This window comes from Gopherus evgoodei, chromosome 1 (assembly GCF_007399415.2).
Source record: "Gopherus evgoodei ecotype Sinaloan lineage chromosome 1, rGopEvg1_v1.p, whole genome shotgun sequence".
Taxonomy (NCBI): domain Eukaryota; kingdom Metazoa; phylum Chordata; order Testudines; family Testudinidae; genus Gopherus; species Gopherus evgoodei.
In genome coordinates, this window is record NC_044322.1 from 263,284,753 (window position 1) to 263,300,490 (window position 15,738).

At 42.4% G+C, this 15,738-nt stretch overlaps 2 protein-coding genes across 8 annotated transcripts in view; one reads left to right on the top strand and one right to left on the bottom strand.

Moving 5' to 3' along the window:
• Nucleotides 1-8,098, top strand: part of STAB2 (stabilin 2) — a 151,604-nt gene extending 143,506 nt beyond the window's left edge. For 6 of the 7 annotated variants that reach the window (XM_030544457.1, XM_030544476.1, XM_030544486.1 and 3 more), the window contains 4 exons: nucleotides 1,399-1,506; nucleotides 2,816-2,944; nucleotides 4,780-4,896; nucleotides 5,901-8,098. In XM_030544457.1, coding sequence (XP_030400317.1) covers nucleotides 1,399-1,506; nucleotides 2,816-2,944; nucleotides 4,780-4,896; nucleotides 5,901-5,951 — 405 coding nt within the window. In that variant the 3' untranslated portion in view covers nucleotides 5,952-8,098. Of the gene's footprint in view, nucleotides 1-1,398; nucleotides 1,507-2,778; nucleotides 2,945-4,779; nucleotides 4,897-5,900 lie in introns of those variants that run through there. The other variant, XM_030544496.1, reaches the window with a different exon arrangement.
• A 5,939-nt stretch (nucleotides 8,099-14,037) lies between these two features.
• Nucleotides 14,038-15,738, bottom strand: part of NT5DC3 (5'-nucleotidase domain containing 3) — a 43,523-nt gene continuing 41,822 nt past the window's right edge. The window contains exon 14 of the mRNA XM_030544519.1: nucleotides 14,038-14,543. Coding sequence (XP_030400379.1) covers nucleotides 14,282-14,543 — 262 coding nt within the window. The 3' untranslated portion in view covers nucleotides 14,038-14,281. The remainder of the gene's footprint in view (nucleotides 14,544-15,738) is intronic.

The window sequence follows — 15,738 nt, forward strand, 5'->3', positions numbered from 1 at the left end:
ACACTGGAGGACATCTGCACAGGGAGTTATTTAGAGGTCAAGCAAACACCTGCGTCCACACCCATAGAAACTGACATTCCACATGAAGTGGCTGAGCCCTAAATCCTTTTCATAAGAACGTTCATGCTGCCAGGAGAGACTATAACTCAGTCATGCTGGGTGACTTCTAGCATCTCGTGTCGTGCAATCGACAGTCCACGTGATTCTGCTCTGTATGTAGAAAAGGCTGCTTTTCTCACTGTTGTCACAGCAACAAGTTGTAACTTACTCACGAGCAAGATCATCTGCACTAAATCTTATTTAAAATAGAATGCTTTAGACAGGGTTCAACAGTTCATGTGGTTTTAGAGGGACTAGAAAAACAGGTAAAGATGACTGTAGACTCCGCCCTCAGCCATGCCCTACATACAGTGAGCACAGGTCTGGGATAAGAGAAGCTGTTTGCAGCTTCCTGATCCTGGAGCCAAGCAGAGATCAGTTTGCCACTGGCATCACCAGCCAGAGATTGTCACATCCCACTCCATCAGAAACTCCCCTGGCACAGTTCTATAGTGTAGGAAGCTGGATATGCTTCATCTACATCAGCAAAAGATTCTTCAACAATGGAAAAGTCACCAGATGGTGAGCTCCACTTCCTGTGTGCCATAAATGCAGGATAAAAGGGACCAGACAGAGGCTCAGGATGGTTCCATAGGTAGCAAGAGTTCAAGATGAGTTTGTCAACTGCATTTAAAACAGTCTGGAGTGACTGTAGGACTGGTTGATCCACAGCCCATTACTGCTTCCTTTTCATCTCCAGATTGTCCATTCAACTAGAGCCCAGGGAAGCAGTGACCAAATGCTGCCATCCAAGACCTGTTCCATGGCCTATATGAAATGAGTTGGTGGGCTCAGACTGGTTGACAAGTGTCCACCTTGCAGTGCCGCCCGCACAAATAGTATTTAATGATAGTGTCAGCAGAGAGCCAAAAATTGATGGGCATGGAGATGACAGTGCTCCTGGCCAGGGTTGAGATAGTGGCAAGGCCACGAGGAGACAGTTATTCTGTTGCTCCCGGTATTGTATTTTGCTATTGAGGCAAGATTGTCAGTTTCATAAATCACTAAAAACATGACATAGATAAACGGACAAAATTAATTTCCTGGCATTGTCCATTCCTGGATTCCTGCTCCTGTTGGTTAGCTCTGGCCCAGAGGAGCCCTCAGAGGGTTTGAGCAATTGTGGGCTGATGTCCAGTAACCAAGTAGGGTATTTTCTTTAGGCAAATGTATAATTACACAAGAAGAGTCTCCCTTTTTTAATCAGTAAAAGATATAGGGAAATAAATCTAAATTTTACTTTGCTCCTGAAGTCAGGAAGGTCAAAACTCAGTTCCCACTGTTCTTTTTCTTGGTTAGAGTGAGACCAGATACGTGGATGGAAAAGCTATTCTTGAATGGGATATCATTGCTTCCAATGGAGTAATCCATGTCATTTCAGAGCCCTTAAAAGCTCCTCCTCCACCTGTAAGTATTTGTTGTTATATGTTTTGAGATCATTGCTAAATAACTTGTCCATACAATCTTCCTATAATTCCTTAAAAGTAGCCTGTCAGTTGCATTCTAGTTTTATTTCCAGGTTAAGAATTTACTTTAGTATAAATTGAATTTAAAACTCAAGGACAATGTTACTGGTGGAGTTGGTCAATATTTTTTTTTCTGATGGAACAATTATTGGCTAGAAAATGCTGATTTGACTTAATCAAGTAATTCTGTGGGAATTTGTCAATTCCATCAAACCTTCCTATGGAAGCTTCAGCTCCCCCAGACCGGTGGCTCCCCTGAAGCTCGCTGGGACACTGGTTTACCATGCCCAAAATTTTTGAAAAATTCCATTTTGGTTCTTCCAAAATGGAGTTCCTTGGAAGTTTCTGTCCTAGGGAAAATTTTGCATTTCTGATTTTTCATTGTGACTCAGAACAAAAGCAATTCTGTGCAGTTTTCTGCAGGATAGAAATTCCAATTCCCACTTCATTTTGATTAGCAGATTATCACCACAAATCATACCAAGATAGCAAGGGTCGTGAATACACTTAGATTCTCCTTTCAGTGTGTGTAAGTTTGGCACTTTGCCATATTCTGAGCAAGATCACCTTAAGAGCTTGTCTACACATAAGTTGTACTGCTTTAACTACAGCTTAGGTGTAATTGTACCAGTTTGACCTTCTCAGTCCAGTTAGAGTGGAACAACCCATCTGGTGTCGGTGCAGTTATACTGCTATACGCATTTACAGCAGTGAAGCCTGCCCTGTACAGAAAGATTGGAATAGTTTATTCCCCTAAGGCATCTTTCTACTATAACTGCATCCGCATTAGGGGTTGTACTAGTGTAAGTATTTTGTTAATAGTTCACACCCCCAGCTAACAGACAGAATGTGTCTGTAAACCAGGATTGTATCATTCCACTCCCAAACACTTACCTGCACACAAATTCTATTGCAAAAGACTACATTTCCCACCTTTACAGTACAATTGCCTGACCATGTTTTTTCATAAGAAGGAACCCTTCCTGGGGAAAGGGATTGCTGCTGATCAATGAGCAGCTTGGAGTCTGTTAGAAAAGGAGGGTTTGTTTTAACCCATGTTTATGAGGGTCTTAGACCTGAGAATTCTCAAGCACAAAAGCAGATCAAGAAGAATTAAACTAGAGGCAGCATCCCTGCCTCCTACCCTGCCATTGGCATCCTTACAATGTACAGCATTTTAAATTATGGTCTACCGCTTTCGAATGATGATCAGCACCGGCTCCAGCGCACCCTCCTCTCTCTATGATCAGGCTTCTCTCCATGCTGGATATGGAACAGGAATATTCTTCGCCCTCATCCTGGTTATTGGAATCGTGGCTTTTGTCGGGTACTCGTACTTCAGATTCAAGAGGAGAAATATTGGCTTCTGCTATTTCAAGGTAGGAGGAGGTTGACTGTGAAATTGAATGAGAAGGGGTCAGCACCTTCTCATGCCCATCCCCATTTAGGGGCAGATACAAGCTACAATGTCCATCCTGTTTGGGTCTGTTCTCAAAAACATCCTTCCTTGTTACTATGCTAGTTAGTAAATAAGCTTGTTTGCGTCAAACCATCCCCCAACGGACACAGCTGCCTCTATGTGCGGGGTCAAAAACTCTGTTCCTGAGAATCCAGGGGCTGTTCCTACACTTGGAGAGAGGCAAAGTCTCTTAAAATGGTCGCAATGGAGCCTTGCCCAGGCAAACCAACAGCCTGAACAAGAAACCTCCCAGCTTCCCTCCCACCCCAGCCCATTTACCTCAAAACAAGGACAAGAGACAGTCTCTGCAGTCAAGGGAGCGTAAGAGCCTAAACAACAAAGCGGCAAGGCCATGGTCCATCCTACTCAATAGCAGTCCTGAGTGGGCCACGTGCTCTGTGGGGCTGCAGTGTGCATGCTGTCCTGCACACCAGGGTGAAACTGTGCTTGTCTGAGGCACAGTCCTCCCAAGAACTCTCCCTAGGGCAGTGTTCACACCCACTATCCACGGCCACAGCCTTGCTCTAAGCTTGTATTCTACAGCAGCCTTGCCACAACGTCCTATTTCTCCAGCTCACCTAGACACTCAGCTTCAGGAGACCATTAATTTGGAAGCCTAACTATGCCCACATAAGTGGAACACCACCCAATACCCCCATTTTACTCCCAACCATCAAGCTAGTCCTGGGATTGTCCAGCAGGTGTGTTTGAACCAAGATTTGATACCAAGGAAAGCCAGAGATTTAGACAAATTAAAGCATTTGCTAAGGTTCTAAAAAGTAAGCTTAGACGTGACAGTTAACATGGCACCAGTTAGCTTTGCACGGTGCCTTCACAAGAAGCAATCCAGTAACAAAACTATTCAGCACAAGATACAAGGATGGGAAAAAGAGAGTGTGTGGGATCATGTAAAAGGATCAATCCAAAAGAAATTTCCCCCAGAAACAGCCAGTTTCTGTCCCTACCTATCATACGCGCCGACTTCCCCTCTGCCCAGTGGGTGCTCAATCCCCTGCCTCTGGCCCTGCCCCTACCCTGCCTCTTTCCACCCCCTTCCCAAGTCCCTGCCCCTGCCCCACCTTTTCTCTGCCTCCTCCCCCAAGCACACCGTGTCCCTGATCTTCCCTCTCCCTTCCAGAAAGCCCTAAGCACCGCCAAACAGCTGCTAGGCGGCAGGCAGGAAGTGCTGAGAGGGACGCGGTGTGCATGGGAGAGGAGGAAGTGAGGCAGGGTGGAGGGAGCTTGGCTGCCGGTGGGTGTGGAGCACCTGCTAATTTTTCCCCGTGGGTGCTCTAGCCCCGGAGCGCACACAGAGTCAGCGCCTATGCTACCTATTCTAGCTCCTGCATATAATAGGAATAGTCATTTAGGGTTGTAAGAGGAATATCGATCAAGGGAAATGTGATTTATTTGTATTATGCACCGAGGCCCAAAGTGAGATGGGGAACCCGGTCTGCTAGGCATGGTGCAAATAATGCTACCCATGCTAAAGCATTTGCAATTTAAGTAGAGAAGAAAGTGGGGGGGAGAGAAAAGAAAGTGATTTGCTTAAGGTCACGTGGTAGAGCTGGGACCAGAACTCACGTCACCTGAGTCCAAGTCCAATGCTTCAGCCATTAGACCACACTGCCTCCAATCACTACACCACTGCAAATTACTTGGTTATGTGCAGCAGTCAATGAAACTCTGAATGCCTCACATGATATCCTAATGCAGAATGATGGATTTTAAATGAGTGTATGGTTTTATATACAGTCAAAAGACATAGATGTAACAGCACTCGACAAGCCACAGCTTTCAAACATCACAAATCCCTCCTATGAAAGTTCTGCTCCTCCTCCACCACCTGAGCCTGCCTACGATCCTTTTGCTGTAAGTTTTCATTTTGATTTTGGAGACTATGGTAACAGTTTAAGAGCGTGGAGCTGGAATTCTGTAATGGGACAGTGTCTAGCTGAAAGTCGGGAAGGAGGGGGTCTATACTTGGGGGGTGGGGGATAAAAATCCCACCATTGCTACCACTGGGCCAGCCCCGCCAGTAGCAACAGCAGGACTCTAGCTCACTCAGCAGCATTTTAACAACCAGAGCTAGCTGTAAAAGACACTGCAGTTAAAACGCTGGTGACTGCTAGTAACTTTTTTATTCAAACATTCCGATTGGTAGCAAAAGGTAGGAAATGTGTAGAAGAAGCCTTATTTTTTAAAAAAAAGGTTTCCTTAGCTTAGCCGCAGACACCTTATAGCAGTGGTTTCCATCCTGTTCTGTGCAATGACCCTATGTAAGAATAGATGTTCCAGAGTGAATATTCCTATACAAAAAATGTGCATGTTGCTCTTGTATCAGAGTTTGATGGTCATTCAATGGCATTTTACGAGCCTGCTGTTACACTTAGAAAAAAGTTTGCAATAGCAAGGGGCCACAAATAGTTGGGGCACTATCTAATCCCTCCCTCCATAATAATAATTGCAGGGAAAGGTTAAAGAAACTGAAGGCAAGTGGGGTTAGTCCTCGTGGCCCCAATTCAGCAAAGCACTTAAGCATGTGCTTCAAAATCTTATTGATGCAGTAGAACCAAAGCCTGTGCTTTAAGGGCTTTGCTAAACTGAGGTTCTTAGAGGGCTGATGACTCACGTTTACTTTCCTTCCTTTCCTGGTGGCTGAAGTCAAACAACATGATGCAATGCTGTTCTGGATGTAGGCTGAATGACATTTTGGGGGAAATGTCTCACTGAGAATCTGGAATGCAGTTTTAATGTTTGGGCTGAGTTTGTGATTTCCTGGTGCACATGCAATAGGCACAATACGTATAGAAATTCACTGTCAGGGTTCTTCTAGATTAGGCAATAGAGTCTAATACTTCATTTATATTTTATAGGATTCTGATGAACAGCAGCTTGTAATGAGTGGGCCTCATGATCAGTTTTGAAGACTGAAGTTGGAATTAACAATGAAAAAACATTTCTCTACAGTCTAACATTAACATTTACCGTGAATAAGCCCTGCCTAAGCACTTGAGGGGAAAAAAAATTACCTTTTATAATTTTTTTAAAGTGTTTAAAATGTAGTCCTAGGTGTTTAAGACAGAATTTGCTGAAAAGTTGGTTGCATGTAAGGAATATCAAGTTCCATTTTAAACAAATACAGAATTAACCTAGAAATGTATTCCTCTGCCTAGGAGACATTTAAAGGTTATTTCTATTTAAGGACATAGCAGTTGCTAAACAACAGCCCATGATGACTTACAGTTTTTCAGAACACCATGTAGCCACTTTGATTTACAATGCCCATCTTTCTGGAACGAGATCAAACAGCTTCCTAAACCCATAGTCCTGATGGTCTCTGATGACTGTACTTGGAGGATGTACTCTTTGTTTGCTACCCTTGTGTCTTTATATCTCATTTTGTCTTGGGGTCGAATCCAGAAGTGGCTGACAAGCAGCAAAACCCTCAAATATTGCTTAATAGCATTATGACCTTCATTTTTAAAACTGTTTGATTTTAATGCTCTTCCTTCTAAAAAGTGAACTAACTGCGAATGCAAGCACAGTATGTCTGGTTTGCCCACTCTGAGCCATTTATAGATTCTTTGCATCATTGTTATGAGGAAGAAATATTTCTTGTAGAGGAATTAATGAGGAATGCAAGTTATGTATGACTTAACCTTGTTTCATTCTTTTATTTCAAGTCATTTTTGTGCAGAATAGGTATTCTGCTTGTTTACTGCCTGCTTTGCCTTCCCCATTCACTTTTCAGTGGTCTGCGTAAAGTAAAAAAAAAAAAAAAAAAAATCTTCTGCCTTGTCGGTGTAGTGTATTTGTGTCAACTCAGTTACACCTGAGATGCAAATTTTAAATGAACAGTAATAGCAGCTGCTGTTTCTACCTGTACTATAGTAAAATAAATAATGAAATAAAAGTTGGGGGTGGGGAGGTGAGGAAATTCAGTCTTAAGTGATAAGCAAGTCCCCAGCTGACTGAAAAGGCTACATAACACAGTAAACCTCAAGGAGAGAATTTTATGTGTGTGATAGCAGTGGTGGTAACATTTCATTTCAACTATATATTTACTGGCATTCTCTTTTCTCTCTTTTGTAACAAGTCATTTTTTGTGTAGCACCAGATTGCTTTCATATAAATATCCCAGGATCTTTCAGCAGATTAAGCAATACAAGCAAACCACATAGGTTACAGTAGCACAATGTATGTCTACAATATAATTTAACACCTGTGGGTGGCCTGTGTTAGATGGCTTGGGCTTGGACTGCAGGGTTGTAAAATTGTGGTGTAGATGTTCAGGCTGACACGGACAAGCCACAGGTGTTTAATTGCAGTGTAGATATACCCAGAGAGACCCAGCACTTGTTGATGTAGTCAGGCTCGTGTGAGGAATTCCAAGTTTAAAGGGTAAATGAGTGAACAAGTGAGGCAAAGACTACAGCAATTTTCATGTCTATCCCCTCCCTTCCTGTTCTCCACACACACACATTTTTACTTAAATTGAATTTAAAAAAAAATATCTAGGATAGTTTTCCCACTTAGTAGGCCCAGCTAATAAGCTTCCTGCCATCCCCTCCCTGTCATCAGAAAGATTAAGGCTCTTTAGGGACCAGGTAGAACACATGCATTTATTTTTGTAGCAATCAAATATTCTTCACAAAGTAACATTTTCTGATCATTTATTAATCAAACTATTAATTTTTGCACTTCTGATTTAGATTAAATACAGACAATTCATCTCACTCTGGCTGAGTTTAAATATACTCCAAAAATGAATATAGACACACTGCATTTGAAATATCCTGTAAAATCTGCATGAGAGAAGCGATCTGGCAGTGTTAACAAAGGTAATTAATACAGGAAGTAGGAGGTACACAGCTCAAGAATTCTGAAGCAGTTACAAAAATACCAAAATACATTTTTAAAGTTATGCTGAAGTAGAAAGAGCACTCAAACACTGAAGCATGTTCATGTATTTATATTTTCAAAAACCACTAGTCTTAAATTCATATTGTACACGGTTTGCTTGAACACTAATCCCCTGTAACTAAAAATGTCATGCAATATAAATAAATAATCACACTAGCTGCTTTCCCTCAGCTCTCAAAGCAATCAACACCAAGCATAACGTAACATTTTACTGTATTGTAAGTTAGATTGAAGTTTTTCATCTTGAAACAAAATGCACAGTAAATGGACAGATAAAATATTCCCACACAACAATTTCACTGTTCCTTGCTTAAACACACTTTAGCAGTGCTCAGAAGGACTCACTCTTTACCTAGATTTAGAAAATTAGGCAACAAAGGCTCATGTCAAGAGCCATAAGCATCAAAGTGTTCTAACAAATGTAACCACTCAATTTTTAAAATGTGACATTAACTATTATATGCTGGTACTAAATCAGATGGAAAAAATATACTGTCTATTTTCTCTTAAACTAGTTATGCTCTGCAGTACAAATAATATCACTACTCTATAAAGCACTTTTGGTATCCTTTGGGATATGAAATGTGCTATGTACAACACCACCAAGTTTTGTTCTATCTTAGCATGACAACACACAAATTGACATTGGCAAATTGAGATTACCCCCCTCCCCAAATTTCAGCATACAAAATAGACTAGATATCAAATTATGTAAAATATTAAATTAACTAGACCTTGCACTGTCCAGTCTAGCCTATAACTCACCTGATAACACTAGAGTAGGTACTAGTGGAAGTTTATACTTCTCTCCAGCAAACAACAGTAGGATAGTCAGTGGAACGCATACATTTCAAGTCAAGTATAGTCTATTCATATGTATAAAGAAGTACCTAACATCCTAGAAATATTGCACATAGTCTTAGAAACCAAGCTAGAGAAAACTTCAAGCAACGCTATCATATTAAACCTCCATGGCGATTTCAGGCATCCATGTTTAAAGGAAACTTAAAAACTGCTTGCACAAATCCAGTGTAAATGTTCATTTTGCAAACACGCTTTTTAAAATGTGAAAAATATTGCATATGAAAGCCATTATAAACATGTGACACAAACACATGAACAGAGACGAGTTTTTAAAAAAAACAAAAAATCCCATAACCTTTGGTCACCAAAAGTTTATTTACACGATGGTCATTGCTGGAAGCAAATTATGCCCTAAAAAGGAAATTGGCAAAATATATAGCAAGAATTATTCTTAATTATATTTTCATATACTTTTTAAAATTAGAACTAAAACATAGGAAATATTAAAATGTGTTAAGCTATACGAGTTCTGAAATGGTTGGATAGGGAACCATTGGGTTTTTTGTCTTTGGTCACAGAAGAGGGAAAAGCCCTGCTTAGAAACTTCTGTAGTGGTTTATTGAAGTGCCAGTGCTTATTTGAGGAAACATGCTTCAGCAGGCACTTCCTTTGTGCAAAATTCAGATAAGCTTCAGTTCACTCTTAAACACTGGGAACTAAACAGTGCGAAATTATCTGCTCAGTTATTACCTAGTGTGACATTCTATATCTTGGAGGAGCACCCTGTATCCTCCATATTCCTCACTTATATATAATTGTGATATTGTACATAAAGCAGGCTGTGTGAGGTATCAGGGGAAAGGTTATGATCCACTGAAAGTCACTGTTCTATCAAATATCAGAGGGTAGCCGTGTTAGTCTGGATCTGTAAAAGCAGCAAAGAATCCTGTGGCACCTTATAGACTAACAGACGTTTTGGAGCATGAGCTTTCGTGGGTGAATACCCACTTCCTCAGATGCATGTAATGGAAATATCCAGGGGCAGGTATATATATGTGTGCTAGCAAGCAAGCTAGAGATAACGAGGTCAGTTCAATCAGGGAGGATGAGGCCCTGTTCTAGCAGTTGAGGTGTGAAAACCAAGAGAGGAGAAACTGGTTCTGTAATTGGCAAGCCATTCACAGTCTTTGTTCAATCCTGAGCTGATGGTGTCAAATTTGCAGATGAACTGAAGCTCAGCAGTTTCTCTTTGAAGTCTGGTCCTGAAGTTTTTTTGCTGCAGGATGGCCACCTTAAGGTCTGCTATAGTGTGGCCAGGGAGGTTGAAGTGCTCTCCTACAGGTTTTTGTATACTGCCATTCCTAATGTCTGATTTGTGTCCATTTATCCTTTTCCTTAGAGACTGTCCAGTTTGGCCGATGTACATAGCAGAGGGGCATTGCTGGCATATGATGGCGTATATTACATTGGTGGATGTGCAGGTGAATGAACCAGTGATGGTGTGGCTGATCTGGTTAGGTCCTGTGATGGTGTCGCTGGTGTAGATATGTGGGCAGAGTTGGCATCGAGGTTTGTTGCATGGATTGGTTCCTGAGCTAGAGTTATTATGGTGTGGTGTGCAGTTACTGGTGAGAATATGCTTCAGGTTGGCAGGTTGTCTGTGGGCAAGGATTGGCCTGCCACTTTCACAGGCCTTGACAACCTGCCAACCTGAAGCATATTCTCACCAGTAACTGCACACCACACCATAATAACTCTAGCTCAGGAACCAATCCATGCAACAAACCTCGATGCCAACTCTGCCCACATATCTACACCAGCGACACCATCACAGGACCTAACCAGATCAGCCACACCATCACTGGTTCATTCACCTGTACATCCACCAATGTAATATACGCCATCATATGCCAGCAATGCCCCTCTGCTATGTACATCGGCCAAACTGGACAGTCTCTAAGGAAAAGGATAAATGGACACAAATCAGACATTAGGAATGGCAGTATACAAAAACCTGTAGGAGAGCACTTCAACCTCCCTGGCCACACTATAGCAGACCTTAAGGTGGCCATCCTGCAGCAAAAAAACTTCAGGACCAGACTTCAAAGAGAAACTGCTGAGCTTCAGTTCATCTGCAAATTTGACACCATCAGCTCAGGATTGAACAAAGACTGTGAATGGCTTGCCAATTACAGAACCAGTTTCTCCTCTCTTGGTTTTCACACCTCAACTGCTAGAACAGGGCCTCATCCTCCCTGATTGAACTGACCTCGTTATCTCTAGCTTGCTTGCTAGCACACATATATATACCTGCCCCTGGATATTTCCATTACATGCATCTGAGGAAGTGGGTATTCACCCACGAAAGCTCATGCTCCAAAACGTCTGTTAGTCTATAAGGTGCCACAGGATTCTTTGCTGTTCTATCAAAATATGTATATCAATAATGCATATGAAGTTATGAGAACTGTGTTGTATGGTTGTCACTAAAATATGCTGTAGGTTTGGGAAGCACCCAGGTACTTACTCTCCAGAGACAATGCTAAGGAAAGTAACCAACACCCAGGTGGTGTCAAACAACCAGTAACAGCCATTGTCCAGCAAGGAAGCTACAATGCAATGACACCTGCATACGGTCACATCAGGGGAATTGCTCAGCCTTGCCTGGGGACTCAGCAATGCCCATCAGACATGCCTGGGCTTGTGCTCCCCAAGCACATGGGACTGAGCATATAGAACAGAACATAGTGGCCACATGCTGGGCCTTTCTCCTGCCCCCACCTATGCTGCAAGCAACAAAGACACTCAGAAGAAGACTGAAGACTCCAGCAGAGAAGACTGGCCCAGGTTCAAGGGACAAACCTGTGTATTAAGGACTGCAATATCCAGTGGGGTGAGAAAAACTGCTTAATGTGGATGTTGCCCAGTCTAGTAGGGTCAAGAGTTTAGACTGTGTGCTTATATTTTCTTCTCTTTTGGTAACTGACTTTTTGCCTATCACTTATAATCTATCTTTTGCAGTCAACAAATCGGTTTAACTGTTTATCTTTACCAGTGAGTTTGCCTGAAGTGCTTGGTAAATCTGCTCAGGTTTGTAAAGGCTGGTGTATATCCACTTTCCATTGATGAAGTGGTGAACCAATTAATAAATGTGCACTGCTTGAGCAGTGCAAGATGGCATATTCCTGAGGTACAAGGTTGGAAGCTATGGGGATTTGACTCTGGTGCCTTTCTCTGGGTGATTCATGAGTGGCTCTGGGAGCATTCATGCAATCTAGCTAGGCATTGGGCTTCTCATGCAGTTGTGCTGAGTGATAACAGCACCTGGTGGGGCTTGCTGCTTGTCACTAGCAAAGCACTGTGAGAGAGAGCCCAGGCTGGAGAGAGTTAAGGGGGCACAGTGATCCCACAGTCCCAGGCTGCACCCCAGGGATCCCACCACACCTAGAATTTCAGGAATTTAAGTAAATAAAGCTCCTTGCTAGTCTGTACAGTTCCAATTACTTTGTGTGATCTAATTAGTCTTCCTTCCCCCGTTTTGGGGGTTTAAAACCAAAAAGATCAGATATGATTTTACTTTTCATTTTTCTTTTTCCTCCTCTTTGTTTTTTTCTAACTCATTTACCAAGACTGCACATTTTTTTTTGTAACATAAAAGTAAAATTACAGAAGGCTACATCAACATGTGATGAAGGCTTAACATTCCAAAACACAGAATATGTCATAACAAGACACTGTTCAGTGTTGGGGGGAAGCTGCATTTTATCTGAACATTCATTCATAGTATTTCCCTGATAACTAGGACCTAAATATTCAAAAGGTGCCTACTTTGAGATACCATCAAAAGGGCAACTGTTCAGCACTTTCTGAAAATTAAGCCATTTAAGAGGTCCAAAGTTGGGCACTCAAAGTCACTAGTCATATTTGAAAATTTAGGCCTACGCCCAGGGACAACATATTTATCACATATAGAACATATGACACCAATGTAAAATGCATGTACAGATAGAAAAAGCAGCCCATTAATGAGTCTCTGTAAAACTACAGGTTTAAAGATCTATTGTAACTCAAGTATCCAGCACAGAAAGCGACTATACTTACATTACTCCCTCTCCACCTTACTGTAAACTGTTTGATAATTGTGTTTCTCTCTGAACTCCCAATAGAACTTACGATTTTCAGTCATATCAAGACACATCGAAGTCACTGGGTAGAGGTCCATCAGACCAGCACCAGAAGAGACAGGCTATATATTTTTTGTATCTTTGTGAACCACAAGGTTGCAGATACGAGTTTCAATATGAAAAACAAACAAAATGTTCCCTTCCAGCCAATTCTGTGTTGGGGATATATTCCCGCCCGCCCCCCCATGTACAAGCATAAGTCTCATTATTTTTAAGAGGATTTATACATAGATACTCCTTGGGGAATTGTGCACCACTGCCACCTGCAGAATTCATGTCCACCGCAGATTTCTTTCCTTCACCCCCACAGAAAATAGATTTTGCCAGAGAGGCACTGCAATTACACTTTTTGCCCGCCAGGGGCTGCTGTGGCACCAGGACAGGAACCAGCTCAGGGGCCAGAGCAGCCAGCTGCAGAGCGGGATGAGGACAGGCTGCCTTCTCATAGTGCCCTGCCTGTGAGGCCAGGTGAGGAGGCATACAACATGGCAGAGATGGACAAAGCGGGACACACAGGGCTGCTGAGGAGTAAACAGGGGTTCAGAAGGGCTGGTGCTAGGGACAGACTGGAGCAGGGGCACAGGAGCTAGTGAGGTGACAGCATTGAATTAGGGACTGAATGGGAGTGGGGGTGCATGACCACATGGGCATGGGGGAGAGGGGGTACAGGGCCACATGGGAACAGGGGCAGATGCGTCTGACTGAATGGGAGAGGCTAGAGGTCAGCCAGAGTCTGCATGGGGGAGGCTCCCCACTCCTTAATCCTTCCCTTTCTCCCTACCCCCCAAAAAATGTTCCTTACTTCTCCCACTCACACCCAACAACCTCCAGGGTCATTCCCAGGCTCCTTTCCCGCAATTACTTCTCTCTCCCTCAGCTCCTCTGTACACCTGACTCCCCCAAGCCTTTGCACTGCTTCGGAGATTCATTTAAACTACAATACAGAACTGTTATTACTCAGAGTTCTGTATTAATATGCCTAGTAAGGGATCTATTTGCCAAAAAACATTTCCTGAATCTTTTTTGGTGTCTGTATTGTTATAGACATACTTTCTGATAGGTATTTTGAAATAAATTACCAAAATGATGGAAACTGGTGTGATTATACTGTGAGCAGAACTTTTAATTTTTTGGCACAGAATTCCCCCAGGAGTAATACAGGAGAGGAGAGACAAGTTATATATGAATTCTTGCTATACCAGGACCGATAAGTCCAGTAACAGGATCAAGATACATAAATGTACTAGATGATTAAAAAAAATAAATCTACATTCTGGAAGTTACTGATGGGTATATTCATCCATTTGGGGTGCTATAAAATAGCCCAGGTACAAACCCAAAGCTCATTTGATCTGAGCCATCTCTTGCAGGAGGGGTATTCTGAATGCACCACTGCACAGTTGGTCTGACCAGGTAGGGAGTTCATGCTGCAAAGGAGTCCTCCTTGGATAAAATGTGTAATTGAGATCATAGTTCAAGAGACAGCTCAGCGATGCCATGTAAATATCAGCAAATCGAGATAAACGCCTTAAGAAATAGGTTGGATTCTGGTCAGTCCTGAATAAGCTCCCAAATTGCGAGTTGAAGAAGTTTCTGGTCATTTCCCTGTCACCAGAGAGAGAACATTTAAAGAGAGACAGAGGATGTTGGGGGGAAGAATGATTAAAAAGTATCTGGCTTTTTTTTTGTTTTAATTTCTATAACCCAATATCTGAAATGAACAGAACTTATAATGTAAGAGGAGTTATTTATACAATTCTCTTAGTGCTGTCACTCAAAGACATTTAAACTTGCTTTGAAAGGCATTTCATGTGACAATAGGTAATTTAGTAGATATCTTTAGTGTGATTATTAAGAAAGACCTTGATCTTGCACTCACTGAAACCAATGGCATAAGATTGGATTCTTAGTGTTTCCAATTTTTATTTTGAAGGGCTGGGGAGGAAACACAGAAGAGAACTTTGTTCTTGTCTTAAAGATTTTCATTTCTCACACAAAGGCTACACTGCACTTTTGTCAGTAAAACTTGGGTCGCTCAGGGGTGTGTGGGGGAAAAAAAAATACACAACACACCCTTCCCTGACAAAAGTTTTACTGACGAAAGCACCCGTGTGGAAAGCACTCTGTTGGTGGGAGATGCTCACCTGCTGACAAACCCACTGCTGGGGGTGACTTTATTTTGCCAGCAGGAGAGCTCTCTCCTGCCAGCAACAAGTGGCTACCCGGGAGACCTTACAGCATCACAGCTGTGCCACTGTAAGGTATGCGGTATAGACAGCCTTAAACTCCCACTCTTGAGCTCCTGTACCCTAGCTGGTCTTGCCCAGACACCATTCTTCCAACTGGAAGAGATTCAACAGCAGTCTTTTTAGAAACGGGGCTGGAAAAGGGAGTTAAGGAGCGGCATTAACTGGTTCCCAAGGCTTTCCCCTTCCCTTTCCCATTTTTTTTTTTGGAAGTTCCCTAACTAACCAGCAAGAGTCTCCACAAACCCCAACTTCTCATGCACAGAATCTGACCTCTCAGACATAGGTCTCTTGAAGATTAATTTAAAGACATAAGGTCATTCTCCTTATTGAGAAGTATGGGTTTGAGTTATGCGAAGATTTCCTTATGGAACTGTTATCAATGGGTAGCAGCTGAATGCAGGCAGGACACGGGAATGAGGACATACAGAATTTGGGGATGGTGGACCAGGGCTGTGCAGGATGGGAGGAACAACAGGGTAATTCAGGCCATTCATATGGGACAAAAATGTGTGTGTTGTGGATTGGAAAGAAGAGAACAGAGTTCTGCAGGG